Raw genomic sequence first — 23453 nt, forward strand, 5'->3', positions numbered from 1 at the left:
TGCAACTGCTCCAACATGGCAGTTCTGAAAAATCGCAATATCACGTAGGGCCTACACTACTTCGCTACTTGCACTGCAGAACTTCCGGTTGGTTTTAGCGAAAAAGGGCATGTCTGCAACAAAACATTTGACAACGTTAGCACAACTGTAGCTTCAAACAACATGAATAAAACCATCAATTTAACTTAAATCCATAGTTTAATAATGTATAACTTTATGAATTTATATTTCAACTCGTTTTTGTCAGCAGTAGGCTACTGAATATACATTAGGTTATTTATTTTTGACACACAAGTGTTAAAGGTTATTCAGATATAATCTTGTTCTGCTGCTGTAAATCCTCACTAAACAACCAGAGGTATATTAATCTACGGTTTAAAATAGTCCGTAGATTAAGACAAAAAGAGGAGAGTAGCATATTGGTACATAGTTTTTTAAGGGTAGCCTAATATCTTCATCAGGAACAGATGGTTGAGTGCTGGTTGTATAAGATATTGTTAGTTGTGCTGTTTTCATGGGATATATTGTAAACAATATTATGCAAACCATTAAAAAAGAGCCAGACATTTGCGAACAAGAAAAAATTCACATTTATTTGATATCAAACAGGAGTTGAATTAAATATCAGCTGATGATGGGCTCTTACAAAAGAAATAAAATGAACCTAACCAGTGCTGCAACAACTTTTCACACTTTCCAACCATGTTCTTTTTTTCCATTTTTTCTGAATAGTTCAGTTAATAAATTAATTAGTGTCAAAGGATGAAATATGTCCGCAAAAACTGCAATATCGCATTGATGTGAACATAAGTCTTTAAGCTGACGATTTCTTTCAAGTAAAATAAATTACACAAGTTTCCAATTCACTCCAAATCTGTGCATGGCCCGGTGTTAACAAATGTACTATTGGCAAAAACTCATCATTCATGAAAGCAAAAGCACTTCACAAGCAGATACGTGAGCATGATTTCATATGGACTGATATCTCGCAAAACTTCTTTCTTTTTTTTTACATAATACGTCAATGAGTCAAGTGTGAGGGGAAAAAAGTACATTTCCACGACTTTGAGTAATCTTGTCTGAATAATCTTATTGACATTGAAAGGGCATAACTACTGAATGGTTGCCTTTTTTTCTTTAGTTTTTCTTTCTTCTTTTGACTTTTTACACTAGTGGTACAGCAAAATATATTTTCTTTAGCTGTTACTTTGACAACAGTTAAATGTGCAATAGAGAAAATATAAGGCCTGAGTCTGAATTAGTGGTTTCTTAACTTTAGAGTCTTGACTGTGTAGTGGAGCCACACTAGCTCTAGTTCTGTACTTCATGACTAAAAAGACCCTGGTTCTGCAAAGTCCCCAAAGGATATGTCAGGAGGTTCATAGTTCTTTGCTTGGAGTTTTTTTTGCAATCCCTTATTCTTCGACAGTACAGTACAACAGAAAGGCCAGACTTTTCTCTGACAGCGTGTTATTTTCTGCACCTCTTTAGTCCAACAGCAGAGCTCTCACAGTCCACATTTGCCTGGCCTCAGATGAATGTGTTTTGTGTGTTAATGGTATCTGTGTGCAAAAGTCATTTCTTCATTTGTTTTCCCACCCAACAACATTTCACTTCCTGTCCTAAGAGAAAGGGCATGTGGAGTGCGGAGCCAGACTTGCCAGCTCTCTTGACATCAATGGAAAAGCAGCCATCTGTTCAAACCTGTGCAAACAAAGAGTGCCGAATTAGAGGCTGGTAATGAGCTGCATTTGTCCGTCGCTGGGTGCCTCTCCTTCCTGCGCACAGTCTTCATTGTTGGGCGGGAGGATGCATCCGTCGCTGGTGCCTCGGTTTATGTGGTAGTAGGACATGGGCTGTGGCGCATCACCGAGTTCAGGCATGCTTTTGTGATACGCGTCCTCGCTCTCGCTTTGAGGTGAGGGGGAGAGCTCCTCTTCCTCCTCAGGGGGGTACGGCGAAGCTGAGGGCGAGGGTGAGTCTCTCAAGTTTGGCATGCTGGTGTAAAGGGAGTCTCTGTTATTGTTGGGTGAGTGGGAGCCCATGTCCTCCAACGCAGTAACAGTCTCAGAGCCATTGCCGCCTGGCCCATCCAGGCGCCTGGGGGCCTTCTGGGCGCTGTAGAGCAGAGAGTGAGTCCTCTGGGGCAGAAGAGGAGCCTCCAACACCTCCTTGTGGTGGGGATGCAGGAGCAGCTCCAGGGTGGCGTGGCCTCCTCGTCCACTTCCTATCTGGGGGGGTGATGCCTCGGCGTGATCTGCCACGATGGCGTCATCCTCGCTGCCGCTGCCACCCCCACCTCGGTCCACTGTCACCCTGGTCTGCGGAGGCAAGGCTCTGTCCTGCTCCCTTGGGGCGTCGCGGCCTTTTGGGGCCCCACGGGGCCTTAGGTTGTTGTGGACAATCTCAGATATAATCATCTTCTCGAAGGCGGCATCGTCAAGGTGGAGGCCCCCCAGGTCACCCGTGGCTCTGACACCCACGGTCTCATAGTCATCGCCGCGCAGGGAGTAGCTGTTGTTGAAATTGCCATTGAGGGGGAGGGTGTCCATGGCACTGATGTCCCTGCTGTTGCTCAGAGAGTGCTGTCCTGCAAATAAAGGCAAAACGAATGTGTGAGATGAGATTTTTTCCTTTTTTGTGTAACTAAACAGTGTCTACTACACCATCCACATACAACTTGATACTGCTCAGGACACTTCACTCTTTTGCTCTTTGATCTCTGGGTTAATTTCATTTTTATGCAAATATTAAAAGCTTTGAAAATTCAAAGGAGAACCCAATCAGCTCTCTACAATGTCCATCCTCATTATGGCTGAATATCATTAAAGCCAATCTAAGAGATTATCCTGAACAATATTGGAGAAATTAGAACAAAGGGTGAATTAAAACTTTAAAAATACAGTACAGCAAAAAGTAGCACATGACCAGGTTGACAACACAGCACCATACGAACAAAAGCAAAAAGGATAGAATGAGAGTAAAATAAATAAATGAATACAAGCTGATGGGGCAGTGTTGTGACATTAACAATGAATAAAACATTCCACCTGTTTAAAAAAAGACAAAAGAGTAATGTCCAACACAGATGGCGAGCCACCTCTCCGCACCGGGGCCCCACAAGCACAGCAACAACCCCCAACACACCACGACAGACAGGCACGGTGCAATGACTCACTTTGCCAACACTCACATCAAGTGTGTCTGCTCAGGCTATCTGGCCTAAGAACAGCTGATGTGCAAAAAAAGTAAAACAGATGCTTTTTTTCAATTGCAGCAGAAACAACAAAATCAGTGAAATAAGACCAAAGTGGAAAGCTTGTAACATCCAGCCTGGATTCAGTCAATCCAAAACCTTGTGTCCTTGCTATTAACTATAATTTAGCTCACATGATGCATTGCTCAAATTGTTGTAGGTGGATGGAGAATGACAGCAAAATTATGGTGAGGGTGAGGGTGATGTCGTCACAGGGTAAACTGTATAAGCATGGTAGCAACTGAGGAAAACTGCTTTAAAAACGACACCAAAGACATTTCTAAAAAGAGTGAAATGAGCACAGAGAGCAAAAGTGCAAAAAAGGGGAAATTGGAAGGTTATTCTCCGAAAAGACCCGCCTTCAAATTTGCATTTTTTTATGTGCCGGCAGTGATTTTATTGCAGACAGGTACTGTCTACCGGGAGAGGGGGAAATGATGTGAACAGAATTCAACTGGACGCGGCGACAGCTGCACTCTGGGAACTGTTCCAGCAGCGATTCATCCAAGATGTTCTCCTTACTGATTTTACTGCATCGGATGAACATCTGCAGAGCATTACTTAGCATTAATACACTTATAATAGAAGACACGCTCATCCTTTCCAGGAGCTAAATGTAATGACTATAGCAGGCAGCATTTTGAGAAAGCTTATGTTAAACTTGACAGTCTCTCACCGCTTATTTCATACTTGGTTGGTGATCTTCACACCAGGTTTTGACATTTGCGTGTCATGCTGCTGCCTGCTCTCCTCAAACTAGTTTCCATATGTTATCTTGTTTTATCCTGTTTGTCACTGCTTCCTGACGCTCCTGGGTAAAACACAGCTAAGTGCAGCGCCTCAGGGTGGTTCTACAGGCAGAGACGATGTTTATTTATACTGACGTTCAAAATAACGTGCTAATTAAATATCAACACTTTTTATCGGTCTCTGGTGCTCCAATGTTAAAATGTAATTACTACAATGATTAGGCAGGTAAACATTTTAGGGCAATAAAGCACAAGCTGTCTGAACACACAGACTGGAGCATCGGAGCGGCTCGTCTGCTGCTGAGCTCACAGACAGAGAAAAAATGGTCTTTGATTTTCTTTGCAAACATTGTTTGGTCCCAACCCTGCTTCAGTATCTCCGAGTGTGAAGTGCTCTCGTTGTGCTGTAAGCCAGCTCGTAGCACAAAGCAGGACGGCAAAGGCTGCAGCAGGTTCAAGCTATACATTATTGCAACTCCTATACTTACACACTCTGCCATTCTGCTGTTTTAGTATATTCTCTTTTATCATCAAATGCTTGGAATATCTGAGGGCTACGACTCTGCCCGCATTGCGTCATCATGAGCTTCTGTTTTTTCTTCTTCTTCTTCGATTGTTTTTTTTGTTGCTCTGCCAGTGAAGAACTAGGTCACCATAAACACTGACATGATTTATTAAATCTATTAAAATTGTAGAAAACTGAAAACCATCTACACATACATAAACATAATGTATAAATATCATTCATGTGAAAAGGATAAAGGGATAAACGATTCAGAGCAACGGGTGAAGCTCGTATTCAACTGAGAGGAATTCCCATCTGACTGCTCAGATATAGAGAAAAGATTGCATTGACGGGAGTTTATCTACTTCTGTGTTTACAAAGGGGAAACGTGCTTAGATAAGAACTTCTGAGAATTCAGAGGTGTGAATAGAGAACAACACACAGTGAATCTAGAGTAATTATTCAAAACATGTTTAGTGCAAGCTGTGTCAGAGCCCAAACCTCAAGATTGTTCCTGTTATTTGCTAAATATCAAGTTGGAACTGTATATTATATTGTTATTTTCTAATTAAATTATATATTTTATTTTCTTTCTTTCTATAGCAGAGGTATAGTTAATAATCACTGAACTAAACAAACAAGATATAACCTGTTTTTTTTTAGCTTTACAGGTGCTGCTTAACAGATGCAAATTATATTATCTTTTTGTCCCCTAAAAAGTGAATTTGAACAGTCAACATTTTACCTTAAAACAAACACACACATGCATCCACACAAATCAATGTAAGAATAAAAGTGGAGGGAGGATGTGCACCTGGGGAGTGAAAGGCCGGTGGAGAGGGGGTGTTGCACACCACCGTTTCTGCCAGCAGGTTGTTATAAGGGTTAGTGTCGTGGGTTCGGAGGAGAGGGTTAGTTAGGAGGTAGTTGCCAGTCATCCCTGAAATAACAGGAGAGAGAGAAGGAAAAAAACAGTTGAGGAAAAAGAGCTGGAGGTACTGTACTTCATGGTCTCTGCTGGGTAGCTGTCGACATAAACAAACACTGACATTCGCTGTCCAAAATCTGACATCACATAAGATTTATAACCTACAATATGTCTGCCTTCTATTATGAACACAAAGCAGCCATAGAAACGTGTCTCATAGCAAGACATTATATAAACAGTCAGCTGATTTAACTGACAAACAATATTATCGCGACAAGTGTTGACCAAAGCATGGCAACACAATCATCTCCAGTATTTATGTGGAACAAATCTATCTAAACAAACTCATCCAGTCAAGAAACTAGACAAAACATGTCTAAGGGGCCCACCATAAATAATACAGTGTTCCTATCATCCTGATCATGCTTGTGGAAATCCTCAGAAATTGTATAACTAGTCTCAGTTATTTGGATGGACTGCTGAGAAACTTTGTACTGGCATGTGTTTAAAAAAAAAAAAAGGAAATTGAAATGAATTCATAATTACAGCCAAATCTGTAAAGGCACATTCTGCAGCCTGAGATGCTGGGATCTCTCCCAAAACCTTCTGACCTCAGCCTGACATTGATCATCTCCCCCACTTTTACCTCCATCCCGACAATCACTCTCAAGTGAAGATGAGTCAGGGAGGATGCTGCTAAGCAAGATTCGCTGAGATTTGAACTCAAGTTCTCATCAGTGCCTCGCAAATATCACGCCATTTATGTCTCAGCTCCTCGCCTTTCACATGATCCAACCGAGCAGGAAAGTGTTGGAAAAATGCTGTGAACTTTAGTACACAGGAAGCATTACATGCTGTTTTTTGTTCAGTCGCTAAAAACTAAGATAAATGCAACATTAAAACAGGGTTTCATCTGCCACTTTTCCCAGCTGCTGCAGAGCAGTGTAAGCTCTATTGAAGTGTTTATTGTGAACTCGGATCACAAAGTGAACGGCGAATATGTCTTTTGGTGGCAGTGGAAGAAACGCTTGCTTACCCTGGTTGAGCGTGGAGGTGCTGTTTATGTCTCCTGAGATAAAGGATGACTCCGACTGCTTTCTCACTGTGTCGTTCCACATCCGCCTGATGCGGCTCTGTGAACAGAGAAAAGCAGTCATTGATCAGGGATTCAACATTGTGCCGCTGTTATTCAAGGCTTCTGGGGGAGGATGGAGCAGCTACGTGGGTTTTGAGCTCCTACACTTGTATATAGGATTCAAATAACCCCCTACCTTATGATATGGGGACAATAAAAAAGACGAGAGACCAGTGTGTCAAATTCAAATTTAAGACAAAATCCTTTAGGTTTCTTTCTGTTCAAAAAGCTCATGGTTAAAAGTATAAAATAACTTTTAAAAAGGAAATGATTATATATATATAAAAAAAAAAATGCTTTCTAAGATAAGAGATAAGATAAGACTTTATTTATCCCGAAGGAAATTGTTGTGCCAGAGTTACAGAACACAAAAACACAGCAGCATAATAATAAAACTGTACACTAACAGTGCCGTAAAAAGAGCAATTAAATATCTACAGGAAACATAGACAGTCACATAATGAATGTAAATGTCTGTCTGCTAGCTACAATTTACAGGCCAATATACAGTATAACCTGTCAATTAAAATACTGAATCATATTACTGCACTTGGAAAGGTAAAAAAAAGGAAAGACAGTCCATAAAATAAATTTAAAAAAAGAGATTCCACTGACATATAATTAACTGGAATGATTCTACATTAAAACATTTTCACGCATGGTGTTTCTAAAGCCTAATCCGCAATTTATCTAATTCCCAGAGTCGTCCACGCACCTGTGTTGCAGATGAGTAGCGGGCCGTGGATCGAGACGTGGCGGTCTTGGCTGCGCTGTGGGGTCCTTCTGATGGCAGCGCGCCGCAGCACTGGGACTGACGGAAACATTTGCTGTACTCTTTGCGGACCTGCAGAGAAGCAAAAGACCGGCACAGACTGAGCACACAGACAGCGAAACAACAATCCCCCTATGGGAGATGCAAATCCCAAATCTTCAAATCAAATGCCAACCAGCTGACAGCAGTTTAAATGCCATATCTGTAAGGACAGGGATAGCAAACACTGACGACGTGGGAAACGTTGTAGAGAGGAAGCACTGTGATGTAAGAGTTGGTAAAGATGTATAAATATCATGAAAAGTAAAATCTCAAAATGTTGCACTGTAAATGTTTACACCTGCAGAGCAAGGATTAGAGAGATATGGAAAGTCATTTGCAATTCTTGGCAGTTCCATGTTTACATTTTATTTCAGAGAGGCTTCCACTAGCAATCCTTTGTATTGTTAAAGGTGGGGTAGGTAAGTTTGAGAAACCGGCTCGAGATACACTTTTTGTTATATTCCATGGAATGCTCTTAACATCCCGATAGCAATGAATATCTTAAGTGCTTTGACAAAAAATCCATACAAAAAATGTCATCTGGGGAAGCCGTAATACTGTAAAAAGTACATCCATTGCCGCCCTGTCTGTCAGCCTTCCATCTCGTGCACGCACAAATGTATCTCGTGCCCTCATTGGGCGTGCATTGCAGCAGTACTTCAATGACTCGCCAGCAACAGGCGGCCACTTTCACCAGTCTGCTGACGTCATGTGCGCGTTCATGTGTGTTGGAGGAGGTGCTCTGTAAGGAAGTCTGAAGGAAGGGGCGGATTCTTTTCGGCTGTGTACTTTCAAATTTTAGTGCACTCGAGCCGGTTTCTGAAACTTACCTACCCCACCTTTAATTATTTATTGGTAATTAATAAAACGTTTAATTTTTTCAAATGTCAGAAAAGTACCCTGGGCCGAAGATAATCGGAAATCATCAAATGAGTAGAATTGTTTCTTTAAAAGTAGCTTTAATGATGAATTGATTAAGAAAATAGAGGATTAAATCATTTTCTGTATATTGACTAATTGATTAGTCGGCTCCATGATTATGTAGAATAGTCCGTCTTTGAATTCTTACCTTTTTCTGGAGGAGGCAGTGGAAGATGAAGATAAACATCCCTTGCAGAGTGTTGAAGATAGTGAAGAGGTAAGCCATCACAATGGACGATTCATTGAGGAAGAGCAAGCCAAAGGACCAGGTGAGGCCCAACAGACAAAGTAGGGCAAACGCTCCCAACACCCACGACCTACAAAAGAAAGAGAAGAGAGATATTAACGAGTGAAACTGTAGAGAGTTGCAGTAGTTTTCATGTTGGTTTGACGTTCCTCTGACTCTGGACAGCAGCTTGTTAAAAAAGGAAAGCAGAAGCTATTTTGCTTTTGGGCAAGTGGCTGCATGGTGTGTAAATGCTGATACTATGTTTTGGAATGAATGTGCATTTCTTATTTGACACTGAGTCAAAAAGTATTTCCTTGGTGCTTTCTTGGAATTGTTGGCTAAAGAGCATGCAAGCACAGCAGGTTCTTCCTCAGAGGCTTCCAGGAAAGCCTAGAGGAAATCAGATAACTTCAGCTTCAATAAAGATGCCTATTCGTTATTGATACACCAGAGAGAAGCGAGCCACGCTGAGAGAGATACGGCAGAGAAACGAAAGAAATGGAACAACAACATGTCACTGAGAGAGGATCCACACAAATAATGAGAGTGATGGCTCATTAGATCTGCTGTCCAGAATTTGGTGCTTTTTAAACAAGAATGAAATAAAATATCAAACCAAGTGCAACCAATTATTTCCTCCCAATTTTTGCGAGTTACTATATGTGACACAAAAACGAAATAAATAGCGGATTTGAGGTAGGCCCTAATTAATGATAGGTAATGAGTTTTGACTTCTTAAGATAACGTGTGATATCCAGCATTCCTAGATGTGGGCTTTCTGTGTGCCAAAAACAAACCTTAAAGTCAATCCAATGCCTCTTTTTCTGTGTTTTGGACCAAAATCAGAGCGACTGCTAAAAAAAATAAGCGCCCACATAACATATGTTGGCCTGCCCTCAAACACATTGTTGAACAATAATCCAGGCAAAAAAATGGACAGGGATCTGTATTTTTATCGAGCAAATGCAGCACACTTAAAGGGGAAATATGGAGGAGGGAGACTTCTTCTTCTCCGTTTTCACCATCGTTAAATCTATACTCGGTGTCTCTGAATCTGTCTTTCAAGGAAAAAGATACCGAAAGGCCAGAAATGCAGTTATGAAGAAAGAAAAAAAGGCAATATAACCCTGCATAGTGCAAATAGTGAAATGATAAAATGAAGGCAGCCCCTCAACGGAGGCAAATAAAATCTGAAAGGGAAAAATGTTGGTCCGGTCGGGTTTAAGAGAAGAAGAAATCAAATAAATGTGTTGGTCAAATGCGGCTTTTGAGATTCCAGGCGGGAGGCAAAAGCAGTAATGGCTCATATTACCCCCACTCAACACACACAGTCACACAGTGTCACACAGTCACACACAGTGTCACACAGTCACACACAGTGTCACACAGTCACACACAGTGTTACACACACACACAGTGTCACACACACACACAGTGTCACACACACATACACAGTGTCACACACACACAGTGTCACACACACACAGTGTCACACACACACAGTGTCACACACACACAGTGTCACACACACAGTGTCACACACAGTGTCACACACACACACACACCACACACACACCACACACACACACACACACACACACACACACACACACACACACACACACACACACACAACACACACACACACACACACACACACACACCCACACACACACACACACACAACACACACACACACACACTTAGAGCAAGCAAACCACAGTGTGGCCACCTAATCTCCCAGTGGTCAGCGCTCACCTGATCCCCCCCAGCCTGGTCGAGTCGGGTTTCATGGAGGTGGAGTGCTTCACCATCTTGAACATCGTCACCATCAGGAAGATGACATTGACCTGTCAAAACAGACGCATATCAGGGTTAACAGACAGCACTTAGAAAGGCATCAGTTTTCTGAAGTTGACAGCGGGGGTAGGAGGTACTCAGGTCTCTGACTTGAGTAAAAGCACTAATATCACACTGATTAAATTCTCCACTACAGGTTAAAGTCCTGCCTTTACTGTATGTGCTTTATTAGTAAAAGGATGTAAGTATAATCAGTCAATGAACATCAAGTATTTAAAGAAATCAAATGAAAATACTCAATACAAAATTATAATAATCATAAGTAGGAAAATACAATTTAATACACAAAGCAATTGTATATTGAGTTTGGTTGTTCAATCAATAACAAAGGATCATATTCTATAAGCTCTTATATGTCGTCAAGTATTATTGGACTAAAGAGTATGATATTCCCTTTTCTGTAATGGAGTGGAAGTATAAACTGGTATGGAAAAAATACTTAAAGGAGGGGTAGGTAAGTTTGAGGAACCGGCTCGAGATACACTGTTTGTTATATTCCATGGAATGCTCTTAACATCCCAATAGCAATGAATATCTTAAGTGCTTTGACAAAAAATCCATTAAAAAATGTCATCTGTTGAAGCCGTAGTGCTGTAAAAAGCACGACCAATCATTTTAGCCGGCTCGGCTAAAGTAACTGGATGGCCTACCTGCCTGTCAGCCTTCCATCTGTGCACAAACTTATCTCGTGCCCTCATTGGTCATGTGCGCATTCGTGTGTGTTGGAGGAGGGGCTCTGTAAGGAAGTGGCAGATTTTTTCCGGCTGTGTATTTTCAAATTCTAGCACACTCGAGCTGGTTTCTCCAAAATGACCTACCCCACCTTTAAGAACCTCAAATATGTACATGGTTGCTACCACTCAAATTGTAATTTTCTATCTACTTTAGATATTGATTCATCTAGAATAGATGGTTTTGCTCTATTATAACTGAAAACCAGATTCCTTTACCAGGAGGATTGAAAAAACGTTTTGCTTCATCGCAGACTATAAAGCATACCGACTTCAAAAGAGATTAAAAAAAAAACTGTGGGAGTTTGACTTCTTTGGTCTACTTCACACAGCTCTGCCCTTCAAAATACTCTACGTTAAAAATGTGTCTTGACTTGTTTGACAATATTTTCAATCTAAAAGTGAAGATCCTTGTTGAATTGTGTCTTCCTGGTCGAATGTACTTATTGTAAGTCGCTTTGGATAAAAGCGTCAGCTAAATGCCATGTAATGTAATGAATACAAGAATGTATCTCTAAAGGAGTCCAAAGCAGACCTGATGTAGCACGGACATACCTTCGTAAAAAAACACAGAAAGGAAAGAATGGAGCTCAGTGCCATACTTTCGAAACAATTTTTACGGAAGCCAGGAAAAATATTTAAGTAATTCAAGCCATACGTTCGGAGAGGTTTCCATGCTTTCAGTATGACTCTCTAATTAAAGGTGGGGTAGGTAAGTTTCAGAAACCGGCTCGAGTGCATTACAATTTGAAAGTACACAGCCGAAAAGAATCCGCCCCTTCCTTCAGACTTCCTTACAGAGCACCTCCTCCAACACACATGAATGCGCACATGACGTCAGCAGACTGGTGAAAGTGGCCGCCTGTTGCTGGCGAGTCATTGAAGTACTGCTGCAATGCACGCCCAATGAGGGCACGCCCAATGAGGGCACGAGATACATTTGTGCGTGTACGAGATGGAAGGCTGACAGACAGGGCGGCAATCCGTTTAGCCGGGCCGGCTAAACGGATTGGTTGATATTTTTACAGTATTACGACATTTTTTTATGGATTTTTTGTCAAAGCACTTAAGATATTCATTGCTATCGGGATGTTGAGAGCATTCCATGGAATATAACAAAAAGTGTATCTCGAGCCGGTTTCTGAAACTTACCTACCCCACCTTTAAAGGAGACCTATCATGCTATATTTGAATAATATATTGTAGGGCCATACCTATAAAAAGGTATATTTATACGTTTTCATTTTCAAAATACCAAACAGATCATGCATTTTAGCCATGCCTCATTTCGCTCTATTTTGCTCTCCTCCACCCCTGTCTTTGTATGAGCTGCAGCTGACCACGCCTGCAAAGGAGGGGGCCGAGTTACAAGCGTCATGTTACCATGCTGTTACCATGCTGTTACCATGCCACGGCAACCTCTCATTCCCCTGATAGGTGGAGAGTTGGCCATATAGGCGGTGCTCCTCGTCACTGACGTCAGACTATTTTCAAATCTGTATCAGTCATATCAGATCCGCTCCAGCCCCGTTTTTAGAGATTTGGGTATGGAGGAAAAGAGAGAGGGTTGTGTTTTCTGACACTTGGTGAGTTCCCTGACAAACCGGGGGGGACACATATTCATGTATAAAAGACGTACAAAGGTGCATTTGGCATGATAGGTCCCCTTTAAGGGAGAGTCTGAAAAGGAGGAGATGTGCTCCAATTTGGCCCGATACCTTTGAAATACAGTTCTTTAAAAGTTCTAAGAAAAACAAGTATATGCACGGATTTCTAAGTTATTAAACCTGTTTATCCCTTATTTTCTCTGAGTGTGCATTTCAAAAAAGTGTGACCGCACATGAAGGAAAATAAACAACATAAAAGTAGAGTTGGAAAGAAAAAACAAAGTGTAATGATCTCCAGGTAGTCTCGGTTTATACTTCATTTTCAGTTCTTCATTCACAAATAAGCAAGAAAGGATCCTGATTGTTTTGCCATATGGATGAATTCTGAGAACTACAAGGCAACGAAAGAAAGGGTCTTAAAATGGAACAAAGAGAGTGAGTGGAAAGCAGATGGAATCCAACAACAACAGGGGAGAAGATGGAAGAAAAAAGGAGTGGCTTAGAAGAGAAAGAGGCTTTAAGATCACAGCTTAGAGTAATGCTGAGTTTTGTCTCCTAGTCACTGGGGCCGATTCTCGTCCGCATGAGTCGAGTGGCTGTAGATGCAGTTAACACAGCCGTGAGTGATGACACAGATTCGATGAGACAGACAGACACACGGACAGTCGGGGAAGCACTCTGCAGGAAGCTGAGGCAAACTACATATGGACTCCCCCCCCCCCCCCCCCCTCCTCAGTCCCTGTCTCCAAGGGGCTGTCCGCTACAATATTCAGGTCTCTCACTGCTCTGCCAAATCTGGCGCAAAAAAACAGCGCTGCCGACACAGCACTTCTCCCAGTTTCTGCATATATTTACAGCCTACGGACAGATTAACATGTGTGTTACCGTATGCGCCTATATGGAAACGCAATGTTTGTTCAGGACTTTGTGCATACATTCCTGCATGCATGTGTTATGTGTGAGTATTGAGAACACCCTGTGCAACACATAAAATATTAAAAGGTGAAGATGGAGATGTCTGTGTGCTGGGATTGGCTGGGGGCATGTCATGATCCTCAGCGGGGCTATGAGCTGTGATAATGGTTGTCTGGCCCACCCACTCATTACTTCCATGTTCACCCCCCCCACCACTATCATCCTTGTTTTCCCACTGAGCAAATGACCTTCATGCCTGAAACGATTTCTCCTCCTGATTGCGCGAGGGGAGTATTCTCTAGATGTATAGCAAGGACCAAACAGCTTTGAGTTGTTGCTGCGCACCAATTCTGATTTCAGAGGATTTCATAGCTGAGTGGACACTGATGTCCTCGTGTCAGCTATAATGGGACCACTTTCCTTTCATGCAAATTGATCTGAGAAAGTAGAGCTAAGAGGCTGTCAGTACAGAGAGAGGGAGAAAATCTATAAACTGTTTTCAAAGATTTTCTTTGGAAGAAGAACAAAAAGAGGTTATCACAAAACATTTCAACTCACCACAATGATTAAGGTCACAGGTCCAATGAAGCTCCAGATGAAATGGTTATCAACCCTCAGCCAGCATCTAAAGGGTGCAAAAGAGGATATTCAGTTGACGAAATTATCTCATTGCCAAAACACAGTTGTGTTTCATCGATCAGGTCCCAGCAGAGCCGGCTGCATGATACACCACAGCAACAGAATAAAGACTCCTCTGACCACAGAGAAGAAAACCCGACCTTGAGGGAGCGCTGGCCCCATGCCATGAGAAGCTGCAGTCTAAAAGCCAGCAGTTATTGGACTCATGACTTCACGGTCTATAAATGTGGGATGTCTGACTGTGTGTATACCTTAGAGTCTGAACAGTAAACAATGTATTGTAGACAGTTCAAGAATGAATGGCACTTGCGTCTGTGTTTATCACCAGGAAACAGAAACGAAGTGAAGACTACAGCCATAAAATAGAGTTTGAAAAAACGTTCCATAAATTAGAGGATTGCAGACTTACAAATCATAAAACGTGCTGCTTGGATGAAGACCAGCAGAGGAAGTGCATACACTTTTAACTGACAAGGGCGGCAATTATCCACATGCAAAGAATAAAAAAGCCAGCAGTCTGGTGCAGCTAGCCAGCAGGCTGGTGCAGCTAGCCAGCGCGTTCATTAAGGTTGCAGCTTTGCTCACAGCCTCACAGAAATGTACACCCCGTCACAGCTGCGACAGGGTGTACATTTACCAAGGGGCAGAGGTTCACCACTCTTTGGGGTATTAATATCATTAGCACACATGCATGCTGATGGGGAGAAGGGAAGACTAATGTTCCTTATTTTATTCAACAAAATAGGAATCCCTACAAAGATGTCACACTTACGCCCGCTGGGTGCCATAGCCTCTGTAGTCGATGGCGGCTGAGATTCCCACAACCACAGCCGGGATGAGGTACCCAGAGATGTAATAGTACTTCCTGCGCGAGAACTCGCTCTCAAACACCTCGACCAGCATGAGGTACAGCTGCACACCCTCCAGACACATCCAGGCGAACGCAGCCAGGAAGCAGAAATGGAGAACGCCGGCAATGATGGAGCACACCAGCTGACAGGAACAAACATGCCGACATTACACTCAAATGTAAGAGGTTGTTCAAAGGGATAGAGGAATCTGACTTTTCCTTTTATTTTAAAAGCTCAATAAATGGTGACAGTAGCCCAGATTAGTAAGATCTGTACAGGATCAATTAGTGGGTCTATTTAAAGCTGACCCAATCAATATTTTTGATTGGATCTAATGACTATGTAACGTGAAAGGGGTTGCTTAAGGTTTTTTGTATTTTTCAGCTCAATGTTTAGCTGAAGCAGCAGGCAGCTGTTGACAGCAAAGAACCTTTGATAACCAACTGTGCACAACCTGCCTAGAACACAGACAAACAGCTTTAGCTACCAAAGAGCCAAATATTTCCCTCAGGAGTTTGTAGAGACAAAATCAGAGCTAAAGGAGAGTGAATATTGGCCTTACATTCATTAGGTGGGCAGAAACACTGCAGTGCTCCACATGAATGTTAATGTTACTGGGTTTCTGCTGGGCGTGTAGAAAGGCTTACACTTTTATAAGGTGATAGAGTGGCAATGTTTAAATGTATTTATATCACCACTAGTTCTCAGAAATGACATTACAGTATATATGTAAATATATATTTGGTAAAAATGTTAGTGTTAGACATTGAAGCTTTAGAAACCCTTCCCCCCAAATACATCCCGAGTTTGAACATTTTACTCAAGAGTCAGCATCATAGATTCATTGAAGTGTTGGAACTATAAAGATAGAGTATTTATATGTGGAATTTAAATATAATGTGGATTGTATGCAGGGGCGGCGGGTGCTGTAGGCTAGGGAAGGTTAAGCCTTCCCAAATATTTGTGTCACTGCATCCTGGTAAAATAAAAATATAATGTATAATGTTTGTGTCTTTGACATTACATGTGCCCTGTACTACGAAGCCAGTTCAACAGACCCTGGATATGTTTGAGTTATCTTAACTAACCCTAACAAACGAGATCTCGCTAAGCGGTCCTACGGCGCTGGTTATCAACTCGGTAAATCAAGCCAGGGTTTCTCTCTCCAGCTGAGAGCGCGTTCACGTGAAAGGGGCGGGGTTAGCAACATGTGACCAATCACAAATAGGGACAGCGCAGCGTCATACTTCATTAATGAAAAGTAAACTAATATTAGACAAATATGAACTTTAAACATCCATGATTTAAACATATAATCCAGGATACAAGCCACATAGTTGCACCTGCAAGGTGAATATAGAACAACTGGTTAAAAAATAACTACCGAGTGTTTGAAAGCGTACAACAGTTTTATGATATCACTGCCCCATCTAAGACACGAGTGGATCTGTCTTGAATTACATTTGAGTTGAGTGTTTCGTCAACTTAATGTGTTGCTTAAAATAATACTTCTGCATACAGTATGTGACAATGTAGGTGATGCACGGCCAGATACGGCTCGAGAAGCTGACTCAGATAAGGAAATGTGATATATTATGATATTATATGAATGATAAAGTGCGACCCGTTGGCGTCTTCTCTGCATACGGCAGTTTAAACTGTATTTCCTTTATCCTGTGATATGACTTGATAGATTTAAACTCCGCACACTGAGCTCTGATTGGTCAGAAGGCGGTGCTTTCACTGAGTTGATCTCTTTTCTATAGACGCCGGAGGCGGGCAGCGTCAGGTACAAAAAAGTTATTTAGCCTTCCCAAACCTGAGCCTCACGCGCCGCCTATGATTGTATGCTAACCTAACAGTCACTGAATGTACCTTTGGCTCTGTCATGTTGATGCCCACGAGGTAGACGAGCTCGCCGATGAACAGGTTGAGGCAGAGGTTTTTGTGGATGGTGTTGCGGTCGCTTTGTAGACCTCTGAAGAAGCAGAATGTGAAGAGGCTGATGGAAAGGCAGACGAGAGACACAGCGATACCCATCCGGGTGATAACGGTGAGCAGAAGATCATGGACGCTTCCTTCCCCCTAAAGAGAATGAGACACATTGTCTGAGAACAGAAGCAGGTTTTGCATGCTGTGTTCCTCCTGTTCAAAAAACCCATTACAATGTCCCTTTCTAAGATTTGGTACAAAATCCAGTTCCTGTGAGTTAGACAAAAGATGTAGATTTCTTTCAAAGTTACAGTCTTTCTGTGTGGTAAATATGTTTCACTGTTGCAATGGGCATAGTATTACAAAAACAGTTAATTCTGTACAATAAAGACATAACTTTAGAAGATATGCACTCAATTTGAGCAACTCAAAGGATTAGGGTCGCTGGATCTAACATAAGGCACCAACGGTGTCTTATATTAGATCCAGCGACCCTAATCCTTTACCCTGATCCTACCTGATGACATTTGGCACTAAAAGAATGAACATGCTTTGATCGCATGATGGCCATGTGGCAGAAAGCATCAGTTTTAAAAACGACCACAAAAACCACGTGATTGAACGTCCACATGTTGGTTCTCCTTTTTGAGGTGAAATCATACATTTTAAACTGAGCCTGTTTCAAGATGGGCATCAGGCAAATGTGAAAATAGCAGACCTGACCATACAATTGGCACTCAAGGACATGGTGGCCCGAAAGTGAGGCAATTCCTCCTGTGATATCCGTAATTTTATTGAGGGCAGGAGTTGCAGTTGAGGTGATGTGCAGGGAATTGGTGTGAGGCTAAGCCTTTCCTCGGGGCTCTGGTTTCGAGCTGTGGTTAAGGTTGAGGTTAAGACAGATGACAGGGAAAGAGTTCATGAAATGGGACGTATTATTAAAAGAACCACAAACTTATCCTTCACATTTATTACTGGCTAGGTCCCCGCCACACATGCTATTTATCATGTAATTGGATTGTAATTGCATTTCTCTACCAAATGGATCCTACACCACTTCAAGCGGGGTGGAAACACAAGTTATATCTGAGGTTATACTGCGCCTTATGATTCTCAGGAACATATGCATGGAGGAATAATAGACACGGACCATAGGTAAAATATAATTACCTCTGATAATGGTATGGCTCTTCCTATCCTGATCCACAATCTCGCTCTTTTAAAGTGACAGCACGCTTCCTATTCCCTACCTCCTCCCCCACCCTTACCTTCTCCTCCAGCAATAATCTAATTATCTCCACTGAAATGTCATTCTTGTTCTTTGCCGTGTGCACATATCTGTCAGCGAGACGGAAGAACAACCAACTGAAACAGAAAAATAGACCCTGCAAACCACAAGGAGTGGGCCACTTACCACATTTCCCCGATGAGCCATGAGGATGGCGAAGTTGGTCAAGTGACTGCAGGAGCAAGTGGTGTGGCTCTTGTTGGTGTCCAGCAGTTTACAGCCCTGAGTGGACCAGTATCCCATCATGCTGCGCTCTGAGTAATTCCAGAAGGAACAATTGGGGTTGTGGTAGTGTATCTTCTACAAAACGCAAACACAGAGAGAGAGAGAGAGAGAGATGATTAAACATATATGAACATGTGCTGCAATATGCATGATTGTACACATATATCTCTAGCTGTAAGAAACAGAAAGTCAGTGTACCTGATGCGCTAACAAAATTATTTAAATACAATCTATGGTTGGAATAAAATGATCCAGATAAAGAAATATGTTTATATGTTGAGATGTTGGAGGTTTTGGCAAATTCCAAGCACAGAAGAAGCACGACTTGCATCTCTACCTCTACTACTATCACCACCTGTACTGTAACACCGGCATAATATAGATGACTTCTCTTTACTCCAACATTTTTTCTATAACAATGATCTATCAAAAGGCTTCATTCGCCCTTCACTTCAACAGTTTGTGCAGCTGTTTCAGCTCTACAGTGTGGTCTGGGTGAGTCCCAGGAGAAGGCTTACATCCAGGTGCTCCAGTGTGAAGATCACGGGGTCTGCCACAAACACACGGCTGGACTCCTTGGTGATAGAAGCCGACAGGATGTGAGAGTTGACGGTCAGGGAGATGTTGCGTTTGCTCAGGTCCCCCATTCCCCTCAGTGTGGCGTTCTCGGTGCTGAGGAACTGACCCAGGTGTTTGTAGAGAACGAATACCAGCTTCGCCACACCTGCAACCGGCAATAAAACAATCATCAGACATACATACAGCAGCATGAATCACAAAAAAAGGATGTGTTCATTCATTGATTTTGTAGTCATGGGCAAAATATTAAAGAAGTACTTTCAGATTTTGGGAACAACTTGTCATAACAACGATTCAATGTTTTATTTCTCACCATTTTTGCTGTTGACCTTGACTGTGTTGGAGGAAAGCCGTAGAGACGCTCCACCCTTGCTTGTCTGAGGAAACCTGAAGTCTTGCACCTGACCGTCAGTGCTTAACACGTACACATCCAACACTGAGAGATGGTAGAACGTGAGGGGAATGAGAAAGAGATAGAAAAAGAGGGATGTATTACTCATTGGGAATCATCTCAAAAGCGATACGTGGCGATACGTGGTGTTTAACAGAGCTCCCCTAATTCTGTGTATAAGACTCAAGGTTCATTGTACCAGTAACAGAATCTTATATTATAGTCCAGACCCCGTAGAGTGTCATTTACTTAAAGAACCATGTCGCTAAGCTGTTAGTTGGCATTGTGAAAGCGTCCGAGGCAGGAACTAAAAGATAAAATGACAACAAGGGCAGTGATAGAGGATGAGCAAATGCAAGCATGCAGCCTACTGCAGCATGAATGTCAAATATTCATAGGATCAAAAATATCATTGAGCTTTTACTTTTACTTTTTTCTCCCCTGTGGGTTCAGATAACTCGACAAGCTCGACAAGCAAATCTCTGAAAATCCTCCAAATTCCAGAAGCCCCTCTCTCCGGCATGCCAGCTGCCGGGTGGTGTTCCCTTTGATGTGTGAAATTACTGAGGGGTCAGGAGGACACACGTATCAGCACACTCCCTCCCATCAGAAACGGCCTCACTTCCTCAGATAGATGGCTTCTGACAGTCGGAGATGAGGAATTGTCTCTGGTTGCACCCCTCCTCAGTGTAGTTTCTACTTCTCTTTCCCTCCCCTCTTCTTGCCCTTGTTGCATGCCTCGAGGTGCCGTTTTTTTTTCTTTCTTCGACAAACTGCTAATTAGGAGCAACAATAATTTTCAAATGTTTTTCCAAGTCTTCAAGGAAGGTTAGGTAAGCTGCTCTCGGAGATTGTGTGTTTCTTCATATGGCTATTTTCATGTTTCTCTGCTGGAATATTATCTCTAATATGCAGATAAGCAAGAGCTTGAGAAGCTCATAAAAACTGCCTGATGCGGTGATTAAGTGTCCAATATACAGCATATTACACAATGTATTAATCAGTGCTTTTGGAAGAGACACAGCAACTAGTCCTTATCAGCTTAGCTAACTACCACTTAATGGGAAAGGCTTGGAGAGAACTGATAGAGTGCCGTGTGAATGGAACAATGCTATTCAAATGGTTTCTTTGTTTTCCCCCAGAGGTCTGGACAGTTTATCTTTCAGCACACATTCAATGAGGTGACTTTACTATGCAAAGCAAAAATATAAAAAATCAATGAGGTATAAGACAAAAGGGTGAGTAGGAGACCATAACCATAGCAACGAAGAGCTATGAGTATAAGTATGACAGTCTACACAAAACAGCCTTAATGAATGAGACCATGTTGCTAATAAACTGCCTGTCAGGGCATATTTTCTTGTTGGTTTTGATAAATCTAGTGTTTGTATGTCAGTGAAATATGGCCCTATTAAAAATAATATTCTCCTTTGGGAATAGCAAAAAACAACAACCCGGAAGACAATTTTATCACACAGTTTGAAACACTTTTAAAGAGATTGATCACGGCCCAACAATAATAAATAAGGATTAGCATCACAATTGTGACTGACGGAAATGTTCCTGTTATTTTTCTGTTTTATAGATGTTAGAGAAGGACTTACTGATATTCTCTGCGGGTACTTTAACTATCGCTGGCTCGATCAGGTTTTCAGCAAGGACAAATGCCCCTTCCTCAAGGGTATCCAGTAGCATGGTGGCGGCGTGCGATTGTTCCGTGGAATTCATGTCTTTCCAGGATTTCAGAGCTTCCGGCCTCAGGAGGTTGTCAACAGTGTCCACGATTGCCTGTATCCATGGAGACAAGTGAAATGTCAGCTCGCCGTTTCCTCCGATCATAACTTCAGTTTAATAACAAAGAGCAGGATCGGGCAGCAAATAACAGAAAGGGCATGCATGGCTAACAGTGACAGCAGCAACAAGGACTGACACTGAAATATCAACATCACTCTGACTGAGGGTTCAAGGAAGACAAGGGTAACTAAAATAACAATGATGATAAAAAATTCAGTATGTTTTATTTAATATTCTGTTTATAAAAAAAAGGTGTAATCAAAGGAAACCTCTTTTGGACCACTTTCTTTATTGAATAATGTAAAAATGCTTGAGGGGATGTAAAATACAAACCAAATGTTTTGCTTTTCTCTTTATTGAATGAAGCTGCCTACAAAGCTTCTTTCTCAGTTCTTTATTTTTAAGAAGGTATTTTCCAAACAATTACCACCATAAATCACAGTGTTATTTCCATAACCGGATCTACCCATAATGCCCTTGAACACTTTTCTCCTGGAGGAAAGTGGGCATTATCATGTAATCCATGTCCAGAGTGGCAGTTTGAGTCAAGATGGGAGAACATTTCTGTTTGTTTTCAATGGCAATCCTTTCATTTCCTGCTTTATGATAAGCAGTAAGTAAGCAAAACATTCCACCAAACCCACACAAGTATCATATGTTGATAAAACAGGAGTTTCCTTTGACCCTGGAAGAGTTCATGACTCCTGCCTGACACAACAGCCCCAACCTCAATTTCCCAAATCCCACCAAACACAGACAGTTTTACAAAGATTCAGAATCTAGCTCAACCCTTGGTATAAATCAGAGTGACAATTTAACCATAGGTGCCATTAACCACAGCAAGGCCCACCACAATAACGGTAATTAACCACAACAAGCCCTGCTCACTGTACCAATTAGTCACAGCTGTGATTATCCAAAACACTAATTGACCACAGACAGGATTATCCGTTTGCCTGAAATAACAAGAAAGGAAATCAACCAAAGTCTGCACCACTATATGATTAACCACAACATTTACCCGCTGAGCTCATATTAAGCACAGCCATGATGACTGTTTCCAGACGCAGGGCTCTCAGCGTGTCTTAATATCTCGTCCAGAGCACAGAAATCAATCTCTATGGCCCTGACCTTGCAGGCCACTGGAAGCCTGTGAGCTGTGACTATGATGGGAGTAAGTGTCCATGTGTCCGTGTGTGTGTCCGTGTGTGTGTGTGTCCGTGTGTGTGTCCGTGTGTGTGTGTGTGTGTGTGTGTCCGTGTGTGTGTGTGTGTCCGTGTGTGTGTGTGTGTGTCCGTGTGTGTGTGTGTGTGTGTGTGGGGGGTGTGTGTGTGTGTGTGTGTGTGTGTGTGTGTGTGTGTGTGTGTGTGCGCGCGCAGGAGAGAGAACAGTGGCTATTATAGGGTAGGAGCCATTACAAGAGACAGACACTAAACCCCCCCTCCCCCGGTGAGCTATCCTCAAAGGAGCCATGAAACCGAAAGGGGGAATAAAATCTTGTCTCTAATTTGTGAAGCACCGGAAGAATCGGTGTATGGACTGACTCCTCTTTAATTCTCGCCATGGTGGAGGTCACTTTGCAAATCACAGGGGCGCGACCTGAGGAGCTACCATAACTCGCTGTATAGTGAAATGAAATGAGCTCGGCTAACAAGCCATCGCTGTCTAAGGGCTACAACCTATTATGAACATAACAGTTACACAAGAACTAGCAAAAAGCTAGCAGATCTGTGAGGCTGTACTTGAAGGCTTTTCTTTTAGCTAAATGCTAACATTAGCCTTAAAACTATTACGATGCAACGTTTGCCAGGTGTAAAGTTCAGCGCTTAGTGGGATAGCAGGTTAACATTGATAATTAGAACTGCACACAAGGTTAAAATGAGGCAGATGGTACATTTAGCAATTTGGATAAATTCAAATTGAGACCAAATGATAGAGTTTAGGGGATCACCAAAGTTATGGCAATTCATCCTTAGGAGGAACGTGAATGCCTAAATGTTATGCAAATCCATCAGATAGCTGTTGAGACATTTTTCTTAAAGGGTAACCTACACATCTGTTTACAGGTCTTGAGATGATGTTTGTGGTTCAGCTGCCTTGATTT

At 42.1% G+C, this 23453-nt stretch overlaps 1 protein-coding gene across 14 annotated transcripts in view; it reads right to left on the reverse strand.

Annotated features, from left to right (window-relative positions):
• Window positions 1–566: 566 nt before the first annotated feature.
• LOC117558462 (adhesion G protein-coupled receptor L2-like) overlaps window positions 567–23453 on the reverse strand; it is a 130392-nt gene continuing 107505 nt past the window's right edge. For 4 of the 14 annotated variants that reach the window (XM_034234687.1, XM_034234678.1, XM_034234680.1 and 1 more), the window contains 13 exons: window positions 21160–21343; window positions 19478–19600; window positions 19104–19309; window positions 18487–18660; window positions 17016–17225; window positions 15062–15282; window positions 14209–14275; window positions 10296–10387; window positions 8457–8625; window positions 7289–7417; window positions 6475–6571; window positions 5325–5450; window positions 567–2590 (listed from right to left, as the gene is read on the reverse strand). In XM_034234687.1, coding sequence (XP_034090578.1) covers window positions 1728–2590; window positions 5325–5450; window positions 6475–6571; window positions 7289–7417; window positions 8457–8625; window positions 10296–10387; window positions 14209–14275; window positions 15062–15282; window positions 17016–17225; window positions 18487–18660; window positions 19104–19309; window positions 19478–19600; window positions 21160–21343 — 2661 coding nt within the window. In that variant the 3' untranslated portion in view covers window positions 567–1727. Of the gene's footprint in view, window positions 2591–3178; window positions 3233–5324; window positions 5451–6474; window positions 6572–7288; window positions 7418–8456; window positions 8626–10295; window positions 10388–14208; window positions 14276–15061; window positions 15283–17015; window positions 17226–18486; window positions 18661–19103; window positions 19310–19477; window positions 19601–21159; window positions 21344–23453 lie in introns of all 14 variants that reach the window. The other 10 variants (XM_034234683.1, XM_034234686.1, XM_034234684.1 and 7 more) reach the window with 6 other exon arrangements.

The sequence above is a fragment of the Gymnodraco acuticeps genome, unplaced genomic scaffold, assembly GCF_902827175.1.
Source record: "Gymnodraco acuticeps unplaced genomic scaffold, fGymAcu1.1, whole genome shotgun sequence".
Classification (NCBI taxonomy): domain Eukaryota; kingdom Metazoa; phylum Chordata; class Actinopteri; order Perciformes; family Bathydraconidae; genus Gymnodraco; species Gymnodraco acuticeps.